Here is a 21,849-nt window from a genome sequence, read left to right on the forward strand (position 1 = left end):
ATGGAAAATAAGTAACAGTCAAAGATTCCATAGAACAATCTGTCCTGCTGTGAAGAAACACGTCATTATGAGAACCAAATGGGCTCTCATAATTTCAGGCAAAAATCAATTTAATGGGACATTACCTATTATCCTAAAACATTTTTTTTAAATCACAAAAATAAAAAGGGAGAAAAAAATTCCTTAAACAATCATGTGGTTTCAAAATGTTACCTACAAAGGAACAAAAATCAAGCTCGCTTCACACTTCTCTCCAACACTGCATTTCAGAAAACAGTGGAACAGTTTTTACAGACCTTTGAGAAGAACACAGGTATTATCCTAAAATGTTATATCTCCCTAGCTTTGGGCTGGAGATATGGGTTTGAGGGCCATTAGTATAAAGGAAAGAATTGCTGCCTTGGATGGGTGAGTTCATCCAAGGAGAGATTTTAAAGTGAGAGGACCAGAAGCTCTGAGAGATGTCCAAGCAACACTTATATGGAAAGGATGGGCAAAACGGGAGTAGTCAGAGAATGAGAGGAAGTGCCCGAAGGAGGACACTTGTCATGGAAGCTAAGAGACTAGCGAATCTGGAATCTCCTGGGTTGAACAGAGCCAAGAAGTAAAGTAAGATAGGGCTGATAAGAAAGAAGTCACCAGTAATAGACCTAAAATAAAATTTGTAAAATTGGTCAATCACCATTTTAAAGATATTTGATGTGTAATTTTAGAAATCTAATGAATTATTAGCATTTATTCCCAGTAACTGAAATGAACTCCCCACAACACTCAAGAGTATAAGAAATGACACATCCTTTTTTCTTTTTTATAATTGTGAAGTATATCATACATACAAAGAAGTAAAGAATATATATGTACAGTTTAAGATGAATGATAAAATGAAAATAACCTGGCTTATGCCAGGTTATTTCTTAACCCCATAACCTGGCTTATGCCAGGTTATTTCTTAACCCCATAACCTGGCATAAGCCAGGTTAAGAAATAAAACATTACCAGGGGCTCCCGTGTGCCCCTCACCATCCCATGCCTCTCTGTCCCCAACAAGAAGGGATCAAAATCTGAATTTCATGATAATCACCCACTTACTTTTCTCTAGATGACTACATATGTATATCTGCCTGAAAAAAATATTCTTTGTTTCATTTGGTTTGAAACTTCTAATAAATGTACTCTAATGTACTCATCTGTAACTTGCCTTTTTTGTACAACATTATGCTTTTGAGATTCATCCTGTTGATGCATACAACTACAGTCCTTTCCTTTTCACTGCTGTATAGTATTGTATTCTATGAATAGTATATACTGTAATTTATTTATCCATTCTATCATGGATGAACACTTGGTTTGTTTCCCATAATTTTGCTATTATGCAAAATGTAACAATCAATATTCTTACGTGTATCTCCGGGATGGAGCCCCAAGTAGCCTGAACTCTCCTTCTACACATGTATCCAATATATCTGCCCATGAGTGTCTGACATCATCACTTAGGGCATTCAAGGTGGCTGAGAGGAGACCATTCTAACAATGCATGCATGTTCTTTGAATTAAAAGTTCATCATTATTTTCAAATATTTGATACAGAAAGGTTGATTTAGATTCAATATCCATTAGCAGCATCCCAAGAAATCTCAACATAACGTTTGTCAAGGAAGAAAAGAAGAGCTGTTAAGATTCTGTAAATATAATGCCAACTGCTCACTTTTGAATAATTGTAAAAGGCTTTAAATTTTGCACTACCTGCTCGTGTGAACACAACTTGTCAATGATGACTATCCAGAATTTAAAGAGATCGTTATTTACAAGTGTTGAACAGGAATTATGCCTTGTCATTTCAAGCAAAAAATCTGATATACAAAATGCAATGCTCATGGAAGCAAGTTCAAGTTTCTAATTTAAAAAATGGCAACAATTACACAAATTTCATATCTTCCTTAACACCTCTTGCAGTAGCCAGCCTCTCAGAGAGCACCCAAGGATTCTTCTTCCCTGGTGTTCACATCCTGGTGTAGTTCTCTTTCACAATGAATAAGGTGAACGTCTGTAACTAATGGGATTTTTGCAGAAATGACAGTGTGACCTCCAAGGCTAGGTCATAACAGACATTGGGGCTTGTCTTGCTCTCAGATCACCTGGTCTAGGGGAAGGCAGCCAGGGTGTTATGAAGACATTTAAGCACCCAATGGAGAGCTCCACATGCTGAGGAACTGAAGCCTCCTGCTGACAGTCAGCACTGACTTGCCAGCCACATTAATGAGCTACCTTGGAAGTGGTTCCTCCAATCCCAGTCAAGCTTTCAGATGATGTAGCCCCTGATAACATCTTGTCTGAAACATTATGAGACATCATGAGCCAGAACCACCCAGTTAAACTGCTCCCATCTTCCTGACCCACCATAAACTATGTGAGATAATAAATGTCCATTGCTATTTTAAGCTGCTACCTTTTGGGGTAATTTGTTACACAGCAATAGATAACTAATACACTTGTAACTTTTATTTTTCATACCATAATTACACAATAGAAAGACAATGTCAGCTGTTTTCAATAAGTCCCATATAGATGCCTCCCAAATCTCTTTCTACAATGGAGATTAAGGTGTGGTGCTGGAGAAAAAAAAGCAAAAGCTGACATTGCCAGTGTCCAGTAGCCTTCACTCTCAGACACCTTCAAGTCATCTCCACAGGCTCCTGTGTTTCTATGTTGCGGCAAAGGGACAAAGAGGATGTAGGGCAAATAGGTCACGGTGGGGGTGGCAGAAACTGTATTTGAAGAGTTTACGGGAACTTAATGGCCCTGAATTCACTCTATACACAAAATACGAGCAGGATTGACACATCTGGAATCCCCAAGCACTAAAACGATAAGGATGCCTTCCTATATGCAAAATAAAAACTCTGCAAAACTAGGATATGTGTAAGAAGCCCCCAACATTTCTATTTTTCCCTGATGCTTTTTTGAAATGTCAACTATCAAATCCATTTAAAAATTGTTTTAGTGCCTCTGCTTTGTCCCTTTACTCATAGTTGGTCTGCCTACTGTTTAATCCAGAACTGACAAAACACTCTCTACAAACATAAAGTTTCATGTTGTAAGGTGGACACTCTTCATCACAGCACCTCCTGTGCCCCAGTTATTATTAAATCAATCATTTTACCTTCTAGCTACTGGCTTTTCCTGAGGGGCTCTTATTAGCTAAGCTGCCTTTAATAAGTGCTTATTCTGTTAATATTCCTTTGAAGCCCATTCTAAATGTTCTTTTTACCCAGAAACTCTGCAGTCTCTGATTGGTGACTAAAATCAGGGTGGTAGGGCAGAGAGGAGCTCATTTCAGAACTGCAGGCCTCCTGCTGCCCGAATTGTCCCTTTCCTTGTCCCATTCTCACCTTACATGCATGCAAAGGGCCAAGCTATTTATATCCTGAGCATGGAGAAGGACTCAGCAGGTGACAAATGCTAATTTCTGAGGTCAGGAAAGGTGCTTCACATTATCCCTTTTTGAAGACAAGATGCAGACAAAGGGCAGGACAGGGAGGCTCTGAACATCCTACATATTGAATAGTGCTTTGCTGCATTTAAGAACTCATTGCTGCCATACTCATGGAAATCAGTGATCTCATAGTTTTAGCCCCCATTTTTCAGATTAAGCACACACTCAAGGCATGGACAAAGCAGGCCAGTAAAACTTTTATTTTCTTATAATTGATATTAAAATTATGAAGCTAAGCTGTCTAATATGACAGTTACTAGCCACATGTGACTATTTAATTTTATATTAATTAAAATGAAAATGAAAAATCCAGTTCCCTAGTAGCACAGCACATTCTAAATGCTCAGTAGCCACTGTTATAATATTTCAGTTATCATGAAAAAGAAATAAAAATTTGATTGGGGGGCTTCCCTGGTGGCGCACTGGTTGAAAGTCCGCCTGCCGATGCAGGGGACACGGGTTCGTGCCCCGGTCCGGGAGGATCCCACATGCCGCGGAGCAGCTGGGCTCGTGAGCCATGGCCACTGAGCCTGCGCATCCGGAGCCTGTGCTCCGCAACGGGAGGGGCCACAACAGTGAGAGGCCCGCGTACCGCAAAAAAAAAAAAAAAAAAAAAAAATTTGATTGATTTCCCTTACATGTATTTTGTGATTTGACATTGTTTTTAACTTTGAATTACACTTTTGGGAGTAGGTGGGAGAACCATAATACTTTCAGTGTCTGGACACCTCTAAAGAATTTGATGTGACCTTAGCCAGCACGCTCCTTAGCAGCATTTATATCCTTGATCTCCCCTCCATGCGCTTCATCCATAAGCATGGCCCCGAACAGTCACCCACGAGCACCTCTAATCCACGAGTTCAGACGCGAAACCTGAGCCTCTGCTGGTTTCCTAGCAACAGCGACGCGACCCCGCCCCTTATCCCGCCTTGCCTCTCCTACCTTATTGGACCGGAGTGGGCGGGAACAGTAGTCAAGTGTCCAGTAGGAGGGTAGCGGAGGCGGGAGTCCTGGCCGCGTCCCGGTCGCCCGGGAAACCTCTACAGGCAGGTTCGCGCGCGATGCCGAGCGCCGAGGAGCTTCCCGCGCTGGCTGAGGAGAACGCGGACTGGGAGCCCGGCGCCGACCCGCGGCTGCGACTCCTGGGGGCCTACGTGGCCCGGAGCCTGCGGCCGACTGCGGGCGCATGGGAGCGCTGCGCGGGCTCGGCCGAGGCGAGGCAACTGCTGCACGCCTTCTTGGGCCGCGGGGCCGCGGAGGGGCCGCGGCCGCTGCTGGTGGTGCGGCCCGGGCCCGCGGGCCTGGCGGTGCGCGCGGGGCTGGGCGCGGGACCCGAGGCCGGCGCGCCTCGTGCTAAGGGGCTTTTTTGCCTGCGCACCAGGCCCGAGCCGCCGGGGCCCGACAGCCTCCGCGGAGCAGTGCTGTGCGGGGACCTACCCGCCAAGCCGCTGGAGCATCTGGCCGCGCTCTTCTCCGAGGTGAGGGTGGGTCGGTGGCCCCGCACTGGCTGCGCTGGAGGAGGAGGCGGGGCCGGCGGGGCGGGGCCATGGGAGAGGAGAGTGGAGCTGAGCTCAAGGAGTTAAGAATAAAGTGGGATGGGCCGGCTGGCCGAGCTGGCGGGAAACTAGGACCCTGGGCTGCCCCCTGAGATGTGGAGGCGAGCCGTGAAATGGCAGATGCGGGGAATCTGAGCAGGGGCAGGGTCCGAGTCAGGCCATCGCGGGGGACTTGCTTCATTCCTGGTCTGCGTTCAGGCCAAAGTCAAGGCGAGGCTAGATTCTTAAGAGGGCCTGGGTCCTGACCTTTTTTTGAGGCGCCGTTTCTGAATCCCCCCTGTAAGCTGGCATTGCAAAAGCTCGGGAGTGGGGGCTTGCCTGGTGGCGCAGTGGTTGAGAGTCTGCCTGCCAGTGCAGGGAACACGGGTTCGAGCCCTGGTCCGGGAAGATCCCACATGCCGCGGAGCGGCTGGGCCCGTGAGCCATGGCCGCTGAGCCTGCGCGTCCGGAGCCTGTGCTCCGCGACAGTGAGAGGCCCGCGCACCGCGATGAAGAGTGGCCCCCGCTCGCCGCAACTAGAGAAAGCCCTCGCACAGAAACGAAGACCCAACACAGCCAAATAAATAAATAAATAAATTTATTTTTTAAAAAGCCCGGGAGTGGTGGACCCGGGGGCATTTCCTATGGGTCAGTGAAGGAGGTGAAGGGCTCTCCACGCTCTTTACTTCTGGAGAAGAGTTAAAAAGGCGAGGTGGCTTGGTTTTGATTTTCGTGTCCTTCATGAACCAGAGGGCACCCCTGTGCCCAGGTAAGAAGTTGAGGCATCCAGTTGGAAATGTCCAGCAGGCGTTTGGGGGGGGCCGGCCTGGAGCGCAGGAAGGAAGGTCTCCCCGGATGTGGATTATGGAGTGCTTTGGTGACGCCACAGCAGAAGCCTCCGGAGTGCAGGGGTGCCCGGGAGAGATTCTTGGGACGCTGAGACCTTTCTGGAATAGGAGTGAACGCCCCTGGAAGTTGGGTGTGTGTGCTCCTGGAGGCTTGATGCCCTGCTGTGTGATGTTTCCTGTCACAGGTGCTGTGGGGAACACCAGAGAAATAAAGACAAGATCCCACCTGTGAAATTCACTATATATATAGCATCTTCAAAGCTAGTGTGACTGAGGTGGAGACAGACCTTACCTAAAGTTGGCACCAGTGCTAGCATTGGGTCCTGGAGGCTCCCTGCTGCATCAGGTGTTAGGCCTTTGGTTGCTTCATGAGGAGGCTTTGGGGAGGGGGAGTTCCAGAGAAGGGTCTGGGGTGACAGAGGAGCTCTAGGGGACCCAGGGAAGCTAGGTTTCTCAGTGGATATGGAAGTATTTTAATAACCGAATGGCTTTACTGCTGTGTGTTGTCTGAACACCATCCCTGCAGGAATCCAAGCTTGGATCAAATTCCCTCATGAAAGGTGATGATAGGAAGAAGTGCTTGAAAACAAACTTACGGTTACCAAAGGGGAAAGGGGGGGAGGGATAAATTGGGAGATTGGGGTTCACAGATACACACCACTCTATATAAAATAGATAACCAACAAGGACCTACTGTGTAGCACAGGGAACTCTACTCAATATCTTGTAATAACCTATAATGGAGAAGAATCTAAGAAAGAATATATATATAACTGAATCACTTTGCTGTACACTTGAAATTAACACACTGTAAATCAACTATATCTTAACAAAATTTTTTTTAAAAACTTTAAAAAATTTTAAAAAAGAAAATAAGATAAACAAAATGTGAAATAGGTGAATAGATTTTAATTTACAGAATAAAGACAATGTTTATTGATATGGAAAACAAAAAGTGCTGTTGGGTTCAGAGGACAGACATATGCGTGTGGTCTGAGAGCCCTGCTTCACCTGCAGCTCTGAACTGGCTCCTGAACAAGGAGAAGGATTAGAATAAATAGAGAGCAGGGTAACTTTCAAGGTCTGGGGAGCAGACTGAACAAAGGTTCCGAGATGGAGCTACACCTAGTGTACGTAGAGGGCAGTGGGTCCATCTCAGAGTGGCGTCATGGCCAAGGCAAGGCAGTTCAGCGAGTGAAAGTAATTGTAAAACACCTCAGACTCTTAAATGTTCAAGAATTTTTATCGGTGCATTGAAAGAGGCTGGAAACAAACTGAATGTTCATCCGTAGGGGACTGGGTGAACGAATTAAGGTCCGTCTATAATTAAAAGTAATGATTGATAATGGAACCGTTCTTAAGATCATTTTATTTTTATGGTGGCATAAAAAACCCACATAAAATTCACTCTCCCAGCAATTTCCAAGCGTACAGCACAACACTGTCAACCTCATGCACATCATTGCGTGGCAGATCCCCAGAACCATCCCCCCATCCTGCATGGTTGAAACTCTACACTCACGGAACAACTCCCACCTGTGCCCCCCTCAGCCCCTGGCAGCCACATTCTACTTTCTGTGTCTATGAATTTAACCACTCTTGGTACCTCATGTAAGTGGAATCATGACGTATTTGTCTTTTTGTGACTGGCTTACTTCACTCAGCATAATGTCCTCAAAGAGGTTCATTCTCAAGGTAGCATGTGACAGAATTTCCTTCCTTTTTAAGACTGAATAGTATCCCATTGTATGTATATATACCACATTTTCTTTATCCCATTCATCCATGGATGGACATTTAGGTTCCTTTCACCTCTTGGCTATTGTGGATAATGCTGCAATTTAAGATAATTTTTCTTAAAGGTTTAGAACTGTACGTATAGTATGCTACCGTTTCTGCTAAAAAAGAGAAAGGAGGGAGGGAGGAAAAACATTCATTTACAGAGTAATCCACAGGCCCAAGGAACTGGGCGACTCAGGGAGGTACAGGGGTAGGTAGCTTTTTACTGTCATGCTTTTGTACTTTAAAAATTTGCACCACGTAAATGTGTTATCTGTTTTAAAAACCTAATAATAAAATAATAAATAAATATAATAAATATAAATAAATATAACAAATAAATAAATAATAAAAATAAAACAATTTATTTTTAAAATACCTCGAGGCCTTTACTTGCGTTTCTCAAAAGCTCTAACAGCAATTCTTGGGCCATGCAACCACTGCCGTCCCATCCGCTTTTTTCACACACCCTGAAGCTGATCCAGAGCCACTTCGGGGCCCTGCACCCCTCCCACTCATGGATCAGCCCCTGGCTGCGTGCTCCTGGTCCTAACTAACTAAAGCCAAAATATCCCACCTGGATGAGAAAAGTATTCTTTGTTGGCGGGGGTGGGGTGTGGGGGGGTGATATTAACGAAGGAATGAAGCTATAAATTTTAACTTTTCTGTCCCATTACACTAGCACAAGGTAAAATGTGCATCCAGGAAATGTTTCCAAGGGAGAATTGCCAGAACTTAGAAACCAGCCCTCCTGCTCCCTTTCTTCCTCCTCCCAGTCCCTTCATTCACGGCTGCCAGGTTCCTTTTCCTAGAGCTCTGGAACTTGGATGCTGTTTTGAAGTTTGGGGTTTGGGAGAGGGAGTGTCACCCACCCTTTCTAATCAGGTGTCCAGTCGGGTGGACCCCCCAACTGGGTCCTTACGTTGCCCAGTGCCAGCTGGTGCCAAATGAAGGAAACCAGGTCCAGCAGAGCAGAAACTTTATTCTTTAATCAAGGAATGGAGAAGGGGGAAGCTCCTGCTCTGAAAACGCCACCTTCTCCCCGGGTGAGGAGAGGGGTGCCTTGTGCAGAGCCCGGTGAAGAGCAAGGGCGGGGCGGGGCAGGAGGAGCGGGCATGCGCAGAACCTCCGTGCGTGCGTCGGGAGCGCCTCTCCTCGAGCGTCGCGACGCCTCTGCGTGTGCATGCCCTGTCGCCATCTTGGACCATTCGGCTGCCCTCAGGTACTGCGGTTTTCCTTCCTTGCCGTTTCCGTAGCCTCAGCCTTAGTTTCCCTTAAGCCAGTGCAGCGGTGGGCGTAGGTAGATGGGTTGTTGAGGGCAGAAGAAGGGAGGCTGTAGGTTTGTTTCCGGTAAAAGTGTGGGTCCTTTTCCCCGTGAGAGGAGCATGGGATTTGGAGTCTGGGGGACCCGGGTTCCAATGCTGGTTCTGTCGCGTTCGGTGGGGATGGTGTGAGCGCGCTAGCTCACCTCTGTCAGGCTCGAAGCACCTTGTAGGCTTGTCGTGAAATTTAAAATAACCGATCAGGACGCTTGGAATAGAGTGTGTTAGCATCACAGAGGGCAAGCCTGTAGTGCTCGTCGCACGGCAGGCTGGTAAATCGAGAGAGGAGGTGTTGGGGCAAAGAATAGTGGCTTTAATCGGAATGCCAGCAGCCCAAGAAGATGGTGGGCTGGTAGAACCATCTTCCCTGAGGTAGAATTCAAGCTTCTTTTGTACTGAAGGCGGGGAGGAGGTGTGGCTGGTATTACAAACTTCTTGCAGCTGTTCACAAAGGTCTGGTCACAGTGTAAACCTCCAACAGGACAATTGTTATTCTCTGTTCTGCAACTTTTTGTTGACACCTTTAAAGGTCAAGCCTGGGAGGCAAAACCTTGGGAATAGGCTGTCATGTGTGTTTCAGGCTCTAGGCAACATCCTTTTACAGAGATGCAGAGCCAGCGTGATTAAGACAGGAAACAAAGCACAACGGTTAGAGCTAAAGGAATAGATACAACGTGGAGTCAGGTTGGTGCTCTGTTAACATTAGTTGTAGGTTTTCCCTAAAGGACAAGAATTACCGTGACTCTACATCCCCCTTAAAAGCTTCCTCACTTCCTGTCACCCACCCTTGTCACTTTGCTCTAACCCAAACTCATCTCTCCCCAAAGACTCAGCCTTTCTGCTTCTGAGGTGAGACAGGCATCCTTGCTTCTCTTTGCTCCTTCTCGATTCAAGTGGAAAACAGTCCAGTTTGAACCTGATGCCTTTAGACAAAGCCACCGTCTCCCCCCATTGCTGTGTCATAAATTGATAGCACTGCCCTCATTTCCCCACAGTTGGGTTCCTGCTCGCTGTGACTCTCCCCCAGCGTTGCTCCCGTCTTAACACGTGGCTCTTTCAATAGACACATAAGTGATCCTTCATTAACCCGGCCTCTGGGCCCCTTGAACCTTCCTCCTCCGCTGACCTTGTCACCCTTCCTATCTTCACCACCCCTTCCCGTGCTGTTCCCAGTCCTTGCATTACCAGACCACGCCCTGGTGATCCAATTCCAGGCACTTCTTTCTCTGACCCTACTCCTGTCTTTCCGGCTCACTGTCCCCAGCAGCCCCCTACCACAAGCCTGTGACCCTGCTGGGACCTGCAGTCCGTTGATCCTGCCGCCTGCCCTCTGTCCATCCTCCACACCCACGTCCTTCCCCCCTTACCCAGCTCAAGTGCTCCATCATTATCATCACGGCCTCTGTCTCGCTTTGTCGTACGTCTTTGGCAAAACCATAAAACTGGTGAACTCCAACTCCCTGCCTACCGTATACCAGCCCTCGTGAAGCTGAGCAGAAATGTCTAGACTTCGTGTCTAGTCTTGCTATGTCCTATCCTTTTCCTCACTCGTCAGGCTCCTACCCCCACATTGCATGGAAAAGAAAGAGTTGTCAACGTCACCAGTGACCTCTACTTGTCTGAATCACATGGCCATGTTTCAGTCTTTTTCCTGCTTGACCTGTGAGCAGCCTTTGGCACAGCTCATGGTGACCCTGTCCTCCTGGCAGCACTTTCTTCACTTGGCTTTCAGGTCACCAGTCTTCTGGTTTCCTCCTCTCACCATCGCCATTTCTTCTATTTCCCCTGTTGGTACCACCCCCGCTTCTTGCTAACTTGCTAACATTGGAAAGCCCTTGGGCTCATTCCTTGGGCATCTTCTCTGTATATACTCAGTTCCTTGGGGGGCACTCATTCCCTTTCAGAATCTTATGAATCATCTCATCTATCTCTACCAGCTTTGTTATCTCCAGACTTTTCTTCTCTGAGCTCCCAACTGCCAAATCCGATGCCTATTCAGTGTCCCCACTTAGAAGTTCAGTCGATTTATCAAATTCTAACGTGTCCAAGAACCTAATCCCAATTCTTCCCACAAGAACTTAACTCCACCGTTATTCTTCCCCACGTCAGCTATGGTGGTTCCCTTCTTCCTGTTGCCCAAGTCCCAAACCTTGGAATCATCCTGACTCCTTTTTACTCACATGACTAATCCGTTAAGAAATCATTTTGGCTGAGCCTTCAAAATTTATGTAGAATTGGACCATTTCTTACTATCTCCTCTACTCTGCCCTGTGCCAAGCCACTCTCTTCTGTATTATAGCAATAACTTGCTAGCCAATCTCTTTTTCCACTTTTGCCCCCAAGAGTCTATTCTCAACTCAGTAGCTGGAGCGATCCTATTAAAAAAGATGTCAGACCATGTTGGTCCTTTGCTCACAACCCTTCAATGATTTACATTCCTCAGAGTAAAAATCAAAATCCCGCAGACAGGGCTGCATGTGATCTGACCCCTTTTACTCACCCCTACTCTTCTTGCCAATCCTGTCCCAGTTTCACTGACCTCCACACTGCTCCTTGATCACACTAGGCATGCTCCCACCTCAGGGCCTTTGCACTGGCTGTTCCTTCTACCCTCAATATACTTCCCCCAAGGGTCTGCACAACACTCTCCCTATCCTCCCCAGTCTTTGTTCAGATGTTACCTTCTCCATGAGATCTGCACCAATCACTCTATTTACCATTACATCACTTCCAGCCCACCTGTTTCATTTTTTTTCACAGAACTTATGGTTTACTGACTGTCTCTTCCCTAGAATATAAACTTCATCAAGTCAGGAATCTTCATCTGTTTTGTTCACTGATGTACCTTCCAAGCACCTAGAACAGTGCTAGCATGGGGTAGACTCTTGATAGATATTCATTGAGAATATTCATTTCATAGAAAGTTCATATTCACTATTTTTCTATCACTGAAAGCCCTCCAAAATGCACCCAAGCCCACCTGCCACTTTTTCTTCAGACAGCATATATTTCAGTTATTCTCTGAACCTCTATTGAGTGCTTCCTGTATGCCAGACCCTAGGGAGGACTGTGGGTATAAGATACAGTCCCTGCCTTTCAGATCCTAGAAAAATTCTTGTTCATCCCCTCTGCCCTGTTAGGCCTCCTGCCATGGGTCCAAGGGGTCCTTTCTTAACATGAATGTGAGTAGAGCTCAATTTGTGACATTTTGTCTCTCGGCACCCCCTGTTCACCTGCTGTTGTAAGTTCGCAGTTTCGTGATTGCTTCCAGACAGACCAGGCAAGGATCATTCTCTTGGCTTCATATGCTGGGTCCAGGCCTTCTATCTCATAGCCACATGGACTCACTGGTCGCATATGGAAACCAACCAACCATTTAAGTCCGTGTTTTCTTTTCAGTCTTTGCTAGGTAGCTCCTTATCACATTTCCTGATCATCTGTTTTTCTTTCTAGTATTCCCTTTCTATTAGTTGTGAACTTTTGACAGGCAGAGGTTCCTAGTGAGTTGCACGAATTACAACTTTTTAAGTTGCTAATGGTAGAAACCTCAATTTAAATCAGCTCAGAAAGTTGAAGAGCAGCCTGATGCAGGAGCTCAAATGATGTCATAGGACTTGGTTTTTCCTCCATCTATAAACCCTCTCTTCCCCATATTGACCATATTCGAAGGCTCCATATGGTAGCAAGTTGGCCACCAATTGTTCCAGACTCGTAGAGATAATGTCCAGATAGAAGACTTTGGCCTGACTCTTATTGGCTCAGATTTGTTCACATATCTACCTCTGGATCTGGAGATGAATACTAACAGAAGAGGGGCTATGTTCAGTGGCCAAAACCAACTCAGGTTCACCCTACAGATAGATTCAAGATCCTCAACTTGGCTTGCTTCTTTAAAATGCCCTCTCAGGCCACCTGTAGACAGAGGGTCATGCTTACCTGCATCTGTCCTGTTTTTTGCCTCTTGGCGTTTGTGACAGTTTCACCCGTTGATGAGGAAGGGATTCCTGCCCTAGGGTTGCGGGGGTGGCTGTACACGTAACACTGGACAGATGAGACGGCCCGCAGGTTATTAGCACAGGTACTCACAGTCCAGAGGAGGGAGATGCTGTGCCAGGCAGGGCCACGTGGGGGCTTGCACGTGGGAACAGAGCAAATGAACAGGGGCTGTGGGAGGCAAGCTTTGTACTATCGAGAGGGTGTGGTGCCCACTGGTTCCTGTGGGGGGATGGGATCGGCTTGCATGAATATTCCACTGGCTGGAACTGAAGCCCACTCCTCAGGGATGGGCGGCGGCCATGCCTGGTCCCCTTGATAAGCAGGGCTGCTGGACTAGGGGCCTTAGCGGCAGGAGCAGAGTGGGCAGGGAAACTGTGGATAGGCTATTCGAGGCCCTCCCGATTTTACCAGATGCCAAGGCAATACATAATGTTGGTTATTAATAATTAGGTCTTACAGAACAGGGACCTGCAAAAGGTGGTATGTAGCTCTCTCGACCTTTCTCAGAATAGTCTTTAGGGTTTCAGAAGTTGCCTGCCTTTCTTTTCTGTACACGTCTGTCCCAGGTTGTCATCCCCATCCTGGCCAATGAGAAGAATCACCTAGACTGGCCCCACGTGGTTTGCCAAGATGTCCAGCGACATGCCCACAGCCTCCAACGTGACCTCTTGGTTCTCCTTGCGCAAGCAAAGGGGAAGACTTTGCTGCCTCTTCCAGTCGGCTCAGAAAAAATGGGGTTTGTGGATTCTGAAAGTGAGACCGCGTAAGTACCACCAGGCTGGCCACATGGGCCTCAGAGATGTGGGAGATGCTGGTTTATCTGAGTGTTGTCTTTACGACTTTTCTGTTCCTGACTCTGCATATCTCTTTGTTCTGCACACAAGCCCACTGTTTGCCAGCATCCTCAGACTGTATGTTTTGTGCTGATGACTACCCTCGCCCCAGTCCGTCTGCCGGACGTCTTTTAAGGCTGTCACGCAACATGGCCTTTTTTCTGCTCAGAACTATTTCAGGACTGAGAGTAGCCAGGCTGATTTCAGTGTTTCGCTTATCAGGACAGTGTCTCGCTTATCAGGACAGTGTCATCATTGGCAAAGACCCAGGTCCGGTCTGGGAGACAGCATGCCTCTTCCCAGCATTTACCCAGCACACACTGTCACTGTCCAGACCCTCCTCCCCCAGCAGCTGGAGAATTTTTTCAGGTCCTGGGGATTTTTTTCCAAACAGAAACAAATCTGGCTTTGTTGAGGCTTGAGGTCCATGCCTCCTGTGCCTGGGAAGACATTAAAGCCTCATCCTCTTCTCCATGTAAGAGTGATACCAACTATCAGCTTCCACTTACCATTCCAGGTTTTCTTCTGTCCTGTGGGGATTCTTTTCTTTTTCATTCAAGCCAGGCTATATATCTAAATGCTATTTTTTAATCGTATTCTATCCAGCATTTCTATATGTTTGTGGCAACAGGCCATCTTCCTACATGTGCTTGGTCTGCGATATTGCCGGGAGTCTCCAAATGTATTATGTCATCATTGTGTATTCAGGGCCCATGATTTTATCTGAGGAATAAGTAATGCATGGGATAGCAATGTACTTTATAATGAGTTTTTGCTGTTGGAAGTAATTTGCTACATATATAATTAGAAGCAATTTCCCAGTTAACTGTAAAACTTACTGTGGTTTAATAAAAATACACAATTTTCAAAATAAATAAATTCAAATTACCCTTTTCCTATTCCTTTTCTATTTTAACATAATAACATTCACTGTGTGTGTATATAATCATTGCTGAGTTTGTCTCCCTTTGTTCAAATTTGATAATTTCCCAAAAGGTTGGATCATATTTCAGGGAGGTGAGTATCTTCTCCCTTTAATACCGTCCATAATCACTTGTGCCATATCATTGCTCAGCAAATATGAATTTAATTAAATTAAGTGACGGTAGGTTTCTGGCATGAAAATGCAAATGACAGATTCTCTTTCTTTGTCACCCATGTCCTGGGTTCTTGGCATGAACTATTGTCAGTTCAGACTTGGTGAAAAGGCAACCAAAATGTATTTTTGATTTTTAATCCCTTCCAAACATCCTTAGTTAGTTAGTTTATTTAGAAGGTGTATGGGGGGAATGCATGGGGATTGCATTCTTCATTAGAAAAGTGAGGACAAAGGATAGTAATGTTTGGATGTCTGATAGCTTGCCATGTGGAGGAGAAAGTAACCTATTTCCTCTTACTGCAGAGGTCAGAACTAAGACCAAACGAGGGACTGGCAGGGCGATAGACGTGGTTCAAAGTAGAGACAAACTGTCTCCCAGGGAGAGCTGATCTGAGGAATGTGCTGCCTTGTCAAGTAGGGAGCTGGCTGGCATTGGTGGGACTCAAGCAAGGGTTGGGTGACCATTTGGATGTTTTCTGTCCAGTGTATTCCTGCACTGACAGAAGGACTTCATAGGATTCGGAGTTCTTAAACTAGCCTTCAGAATATTGGCGAGCCTCTGAATCTTGAATAATTGTGTATGAATAACTGTATACACACATGCATAAGCAGCTTGTCTGAGGAGAAGATCTGTACTTTTCACTGACTACTCGGTAGAGCCTGTTATCCAACAAAAGTTAAGAGTGCTTGGACTGGGCTTCCCTGGTGGTGCAGTGGTTGGGAGTCCGCCTGCCGATGCAGGGGACATGGGTTCGTGCCCCGGTCCGGGAAGATCCCACGTGCCGCAGAGCGGCTGGGCCCGTGAGCCATGGCCACTGAGTCTGCACATCTGGAGCCTGTGCTCCGCAGCGGGAGAGGCCACAACAGTGAGAGGCCCATGTACCACAAAAAAAAAAAAAAAAGAGTGCTTGGACTAAGTGGAATTTCCCACCTGTTTTTAAAAGATTTGGGATTCTGTTTCGGGGGACACCGAGAGTTAAGCTATTTCCAGTGTCCCAGGAGATTTGTTGTGTCTTTCACAGCTTGGATTCTATGGATAAGTCAGTCATGTATGCCATTGAGTCTGCAGTGATCCAGTGGAGCCATCAAGTCCAGGTGGTTCTCAAGAGGGAGTCTTCCCAGCCTCTCCTACAGGGGGAGAATCCCACCCCACAGGTGGAGTTGGAGTTCTGGAAGAGCAGGTAGGCACAGGCTCAAACCCTGGGGAGCAGATGTCTCTCAGAGGATAATGGGCTGGGGGAGGCAGCCATTGAGTCTGGTCCCACCCCCAGGCATCTCTCATCACCCCTGGAGCAGACAGCTTGATGTCATTTGGGTCAATGCAGTTCTTCTGTGCACTGGGAGTTGACACTTTCCCCGAGGTTCAATAGTCATGCCTCGTTTCTTGAGCTACCGTCAGTGTATCTTCTGGCATTTCTTCAAAGGCTCTTTCAATTACATGTAAAATTAATTAACTCTCTTTCATACTTTCTACTGTCTACTCCCTTCTCCTTGGACAGTCAGTATGCACACATTTTTTGTAGGATCTGGAGAAAGAGGGGTTTTGGCAGTTCACCACTGAACGGCGCCTCCTAGGTTCCAGGCGGTCATTAGTCCATTGTCCACTGTGTCTTAGCCCCACAGGTTCCCGAAAGACCTAATTATTGCTCTTGCTCATTCCCCCTCTTCCTCTCCATTTCCCTGCTCCTATTTATCATTGTGCTGATTAATCTTTTACTCAAAAGGAGACAGACAGGTGTTTGAGGCAGGTGTCCCTGTCCTTGCATGTCATGTGGCCAGGCATGCCTGTAGGGCTCCAGTCCCACTTGCACCCCGTGCTGAGATGCCCCATCCTCTTGCCTGGTTTCTGATCATTCTGCTGACCTACTGCGGGACCCTCCTCCAGCAGCCTTACCCTGACACCTCTCTCATCCCACCCCAAACCTGCCTGCAAGAGCCAGTGACCTCTAGCTGCCAAGCTTTTGAGCCACCAGATGGTCACAGCAGTGTTCCCTGCTGCTACCTCCTGGAGCTGCCCCTCTGAACCTGTGTTCCAGACTCAGGCTTTGGTCCTCACTGTTCTGGGAACAGAGGCCTCTGCTGAAGCACCCTGAGGCAGGCTTCCTCTCTCTATCTGAGGGTGGGTCATCGCAGCGTGACTTGTGTTTCCTGATGTTCACCTGGGTTCACTCTTCTCCTGGTGCTGCAGGTCTGAGGATCTGGAATACATTTATAATCAACTGAGAACGATAAAGGTGAGGGGCATGGCGGGGCTTCTGGACAAGCTTCAGAGCAGCTACTTCCCAGCTTTCCAAGCCATGTTCAGAGATGTTGTAGCAGGTGAGGACCCGCAAGTATTTTCATAAATTGACTCAAATTTCGTATTTATGCTGAATTATCTTCCTCTCTGATCTCAGCAGCTTCCAGTCCTTATAGCCTCCAACCTGAGACAGTCTAGCACAGAGACAAGAAGGCCAAATGTAGAGGCAGGGAAGCAGCTGCCCTGTGCTCTGTCTGCATTTCCAGCGCTTTGTGCCCTTGACAGAGTCGCCTCACCTCTCTGAGCTTTCGAGTGTGCCATGGAACAGCACACACACTTCCCACCTGCTTCCCTGGGCTGCTGTAAGGTGGGGTAGGCGGAGGTTCCTTACTGACTCTACCGCACTGGCAAATGCGCTTTGTGATCCCCCATCTCTGTAATTTACCTCCTTCCACCCCCTGGCTCTTTGGGAAGTCTCTGTTCCATTTCTAACTCCATTCTGCCTTTTTTGCGCCTGTCAGATGGGACTGCAATATCCTGGCCATCTGAGCACCAGACAAGATTGGCCCTTGTCAAAACTGCAAATCTAGCAAAGTCTATAATTAGAAAGAGGTAAAATTTTTAGGGCTCCCTGTCTCCTCATCAGTGCACTTTGCTTCTTTCCTTTCTCCTATCACAACTCCTCCCAGCTCTTCAGTATTGTAGGTCAGAATGTGCTTTTAAAGGTGTTTGCAATTTCATATAATTTAAGCTTAACCCAAGCAGTGATTTTCAAACACTTTTTCTCTATCAGAACTTTCCTTCAATGCAATCTCCTGTGTGAGTCCAAAATTTGAAACTTGCCAAGGTGTATTTGCTCTGCTAAAGAGGGAGTGTCCTGTGTCCAGAGCCCATTGATGGATCCCCTGTCCCACCTTCTCCCACAGGGTTTGGAAACCACTCAGATAAAGGAATGAAAGTTCCAGTGGTGGAGTTTCTTACATGTGCTTTATAACAGAGAAGAACTGGCTTAAGTAGCTGGTCTTTGAGGTCCTTCCGGGCCCTAAAATCTCATCCCGGAGGCTGCTCTGCCAGCATCTAGAGCTGGCTTGGAATGGGGTCCCTGTTGGGGTCTCAGTTTATTGCTTCTGTGAGAGATTTTGTGTGCCAGAGGAATCAACTGTTATTCCCAATTTACACTCCAATTCAAATGAGATAGTGTCCCCAAAAGTGATATGTGTACCAGTGCTGGTGTGAGAGATGGTTGTGGGAGATGTATGGACAGGTGTATTTTAAAATGTGCTAACGGGTAACTTTTTTTGGCACATGATACAAGTTTTCCATTTATAGTAGAGATTTAAAGTTTTCATTTTATATGATTTTATTTAGGCTAAAATGAGAGTCAATTTAGAGAAAAGTATGAAGTAATACTACAGGTGGTAGGCAGTCATGACAAATATCATAAAGGAGGTATGCAAAGGACTGAAATTTGAGGCTCTGAAATAAAACATATAGTAAAAGTATATTTATGAGTTGGTTATTTAGAGCCCCAAATGTATTTTTCACGTTAATAGGTTAATAGAGTACAATCATTCACATTGATTAATAGTTATAAAAGATTCGGTTCCCCAGGCCAGCTTCTAAAAGTTGTTTGCAGAAGAGTATAGGACAGCAATGAAAAGAAGTTAGAAACAACGATATCATCATAGTAGTCCCAGAGAAACACCACTGTAAAAATAGAAATCCTTGAAATATATAGCTCAATCCCGATGATGGAAGAAAAGAAATTTTGATTAGAGTTGCCAGGTAGAGACTTGGTCAGAAATATTGGTGGGGTCTATGGAGAATAAAAATATTTTAGAAGCTTTCAACTGATTTTCTCATTTCAGAGCATCTGTCTTTATTCTGCACAGATATACTATGTGCATCGTTCTTATCAGTCACAGTCAGGGTAGTTCTTTGGCTTACAGATGGATGGAAGAGAAGGAGAGGAAAAGAGATAGTCCTGGATTAGTGGGCACGTGGGAAGTAAAGAAGGAGGTTAAAAGGATGTAGGCAAATGAGTGGGAGCAAGATTGTCTGAAGTGGAATTGACTGGGCAACGAAGAACCTTGGAAACCGGAAGTAAAGATACGCTAGAGGGGAAAGGACCAGGGCAATAAAGACTAAGTGGGGAGTTCTCGCCTCTGGCCACTAGGGAACAGGGTCAGCACAGTACGCCCAGTTGCCAGTCCAGGATATTTGTAGGTGGATGTGTGTGGAGAGAAGTAAAGGCCAGGGGTTCTCTGGAGCTGATGTGGACTGGCTCACAGTTTCTCAAGAGAACCCACTGTACGCAACCCTTTTCAAAGCGCCCTCCCTAGCACGCAATGACTGCAAGTTAGTAGCTTGAGATCAGACATGGTGGGAAGATTGGGAGTATTTACACCCCAGAAACTGGCAAATGCTAAAGACTTTTGAGATCAAGGCTTTTGTCCCAGAAGGGCTTGTTGTTAAAGATTTATCAGCAAACCACACATATCCCTGTGCAGCTGGGGTTTATGTTTGAATTTTGTTTTGTTTTGTTTTGTTCTGGTCATGCTGTGCAGCTTGTGGGATCTTAGGTCCCCAGCTAGGGATTGAACCCAGGCCCCCTGCAATGGAAGCATGGAGTCCTAACCACTGGACCTCCAGGGAAGTCCCTATGTTTGCATTTTTTAAAAGCTGTGCGCCTAACTCTGTTCATCTCTGACTTCATTTGGCTTGTAAGCCAAGGTGATTGCACCCTGGAATAGATGAGCTGGCCCTCAAACATTGAGCTCTTAAAAATCAGGGGCATGCCTATTTGTATGATTAAAGGAGATTTTGCTTATTAAAAAATATAACATAAAAAGGAAGCTCCTCTGGCACAATGGTCTCAGTTTCACTTCCCTCGAGGCCCATGTGAAAGCCTGAGCGTGTGCTCATTGGAGTGGCTGTTGGATTCTGACTCCCCCCACCCCACAGTGGTTCTGATACTTCCATCAGCTCCCCCATTTAAGAATCGCTGCTCTAATCAATTTACCATGACATCTGACTTTCAAATATTAGATTCACATAGTCCTTCCCACAAGTCCATTTGGGATATAAAGTACACCTCTCAAACTCCTGTGTGTAGTGAGCCCCACAGCCATCAAGCCAGGGCTTCAACATGATAAGCTTGGGGTATAATCTTCCTTTTACTCAGCTGAGCAGGGGTGGCCGATTCACAGTCTAGGCAAGTTATTTAGATATTAATGTTTTTCCTTATAAAGTGGAGTAGTAAAGCTACCTCACAGGGTTTTCTATGAGTTGGTATATGTCTCGTGAGTTGGACAGTGCCTGGCATATTGAAACTGCTTACTAAATACAGTAATATATATATATTTTGAGTTTCCTTTAGGATGAATGCAGAGCTTCATCCACATAATATAACCCAAGACCATCTGCTCTCACATGACAGTGCCTGGTTATCTGCCCAGGAAAGAACCAGCCTTTATAAACCCTCCCTTCCCGTTCAGTTTGTTCAGTGGACTTTTGCATTCCCTGTAAGTGGCTCTGCAGAATTAGTGCCCAGAGCTACTGGTTTTCCTAGTTTCCCCTCTCAGCCACCACAGGATGGCTGGTGGAAGCCGCTCTCTTTCCTTGCCTGCATTCAAAGGAAATGGCAGGAGATTTCCCGGCTTTGAATACCAGTAGAACCTTTCCATAATCAGCCTGGGCTATTTCTGTATTCCCTGTGACTTCTCCTCTGTAAGAGCTTCATGAGATTCTTCATTAGCAAATACTTATCAGAGACATTACCATGTATGGAACGCCTGCTTTGGTCCAGGCACTGAGCTAGCTGTATATGAAGATTCTGTGTGTGCTGCCCTCAGACCTTCATGAGAAACCTTTAAATTAGTTACTGTTCAGCCTGTTGTTGAGGTTCAGAGAGGTTAAACATGCCCAAGGTCATACATTTGATGTATCGGCATTTGAAGGCAGATCTCTCTGACTCTAAAACCTGTCCTCTGTCATCTGTCTTGTATTGCCTTGGAGTTAACAGCAGCAAAGGAAACAGCAAACAGTTACTGAGCGTCTTCTACACGCAGAGCACCAGACTGGGGCTGGGAGGGCCAGGAAGAGGTCCAGATACAGGACTTTTATAAGAGAGCCTCCTCAGACCAGTATCCCAGCTGCCCAGGCTCTTCTGTTTTCAGTGTTTCCTCATAAGAGCTAGAAAGTTTTCAGGGACCAGCCCTCTCTGCTCCCTTAGTGCAGGAAGAGATCGCAACCATTGCTTTGCAGATCCTTCACTCCCAGGCCCCAGGGCTTCGCTCTGTGGGTGTGAGCCTCAAGCCAGGAAGGTGACCATCGTCTCCAATTCCTTCCAGCTCTGATGGAAGCGCGGGACATCCACATGCACCTGGTGCCGCTGCACCGCCACCTGGAAACCCTCGAGAGCCTAGAGTTTCCTGAGGTGAAGCCACGGCTGTGGCCTCTGCTGCACGTGGTCTGCCTGATCTGGGCCACGTGTGAGCTGTACCGCTGCCCTGGGCGCCTGATGGTGCTGCTGCAGGAGATCTGCAACCTTCTGGTCCAGCAGGTTTGCGCCCAGGATTCCCCAACCTCTCGCTGGATGGCTCCGAGTCATGAGAAGAATAAAGTGTCCATTGTTCTCAGGGCAGGGAAATAATTAGGGTCCAAAGGGTTCTCAGACTTGAATTGTTTTATCATCACAGCCAGT

General features: G+C 46.5%; 1 protein-coding gene across 1 annotated transcript in view; it reads left to right on the top strand.

The window, feature by feature from the left end:
• Nucleotides 1-4,461: 4,461 nt before the first annotated feature.
• Nucleotides 4,462-21,849, top strand: part of DNAH9 (dynein axonemal heavy chain 9) — a 299,454-nt gene continuing 282,066 nt past the window's right edge. The window contains exons 1-5 of the mRNA XM_027131074.1: nucleotides 4,462-4,971; nucleotides 13,540-13,736; nucleotides 15,928-16,086; nucleotides 17,094-17,224; nucleotides 21,497-21,708. Of these exons, the coding sequence (XP_026986875.1) occupies nucleotides 4,555-4,971; nucleotides 13,540-13,736; nucleotides 15,928-16,086; nucleotides 17,094-17,224; nucleotides 21,497-21,708 (1,116 nt within the window). The 5' untranslated portion in view covers nucleotides 4,462-4,554. The remainder of the gene's footprint in view (nucleotides 4,972-13,539; nucleotides 13,737-15,927; nucleotides 16,087-17,093; nucleotides 17,225-21,496; nucleotides 21,709-21,849) is intronic.

This window comes from Aethalodelphis obliquidens, unplaced genomic scaffold, assembly GCF_003676395.1.
Source record: "Aethalodelphis obliquidens isolate GAN/ISIS:26980383/991018 unplaced genomic scaffold, ASM367639v1 scaffold38, whole genome shotgun sequence".
Lineage (NCBI taxonomy): Eukaryota > Metazoa > Chordata > Mammalia > Artiodactyla > Delphinidae > Aethalodelphis > Aethalodelphis obliquidens.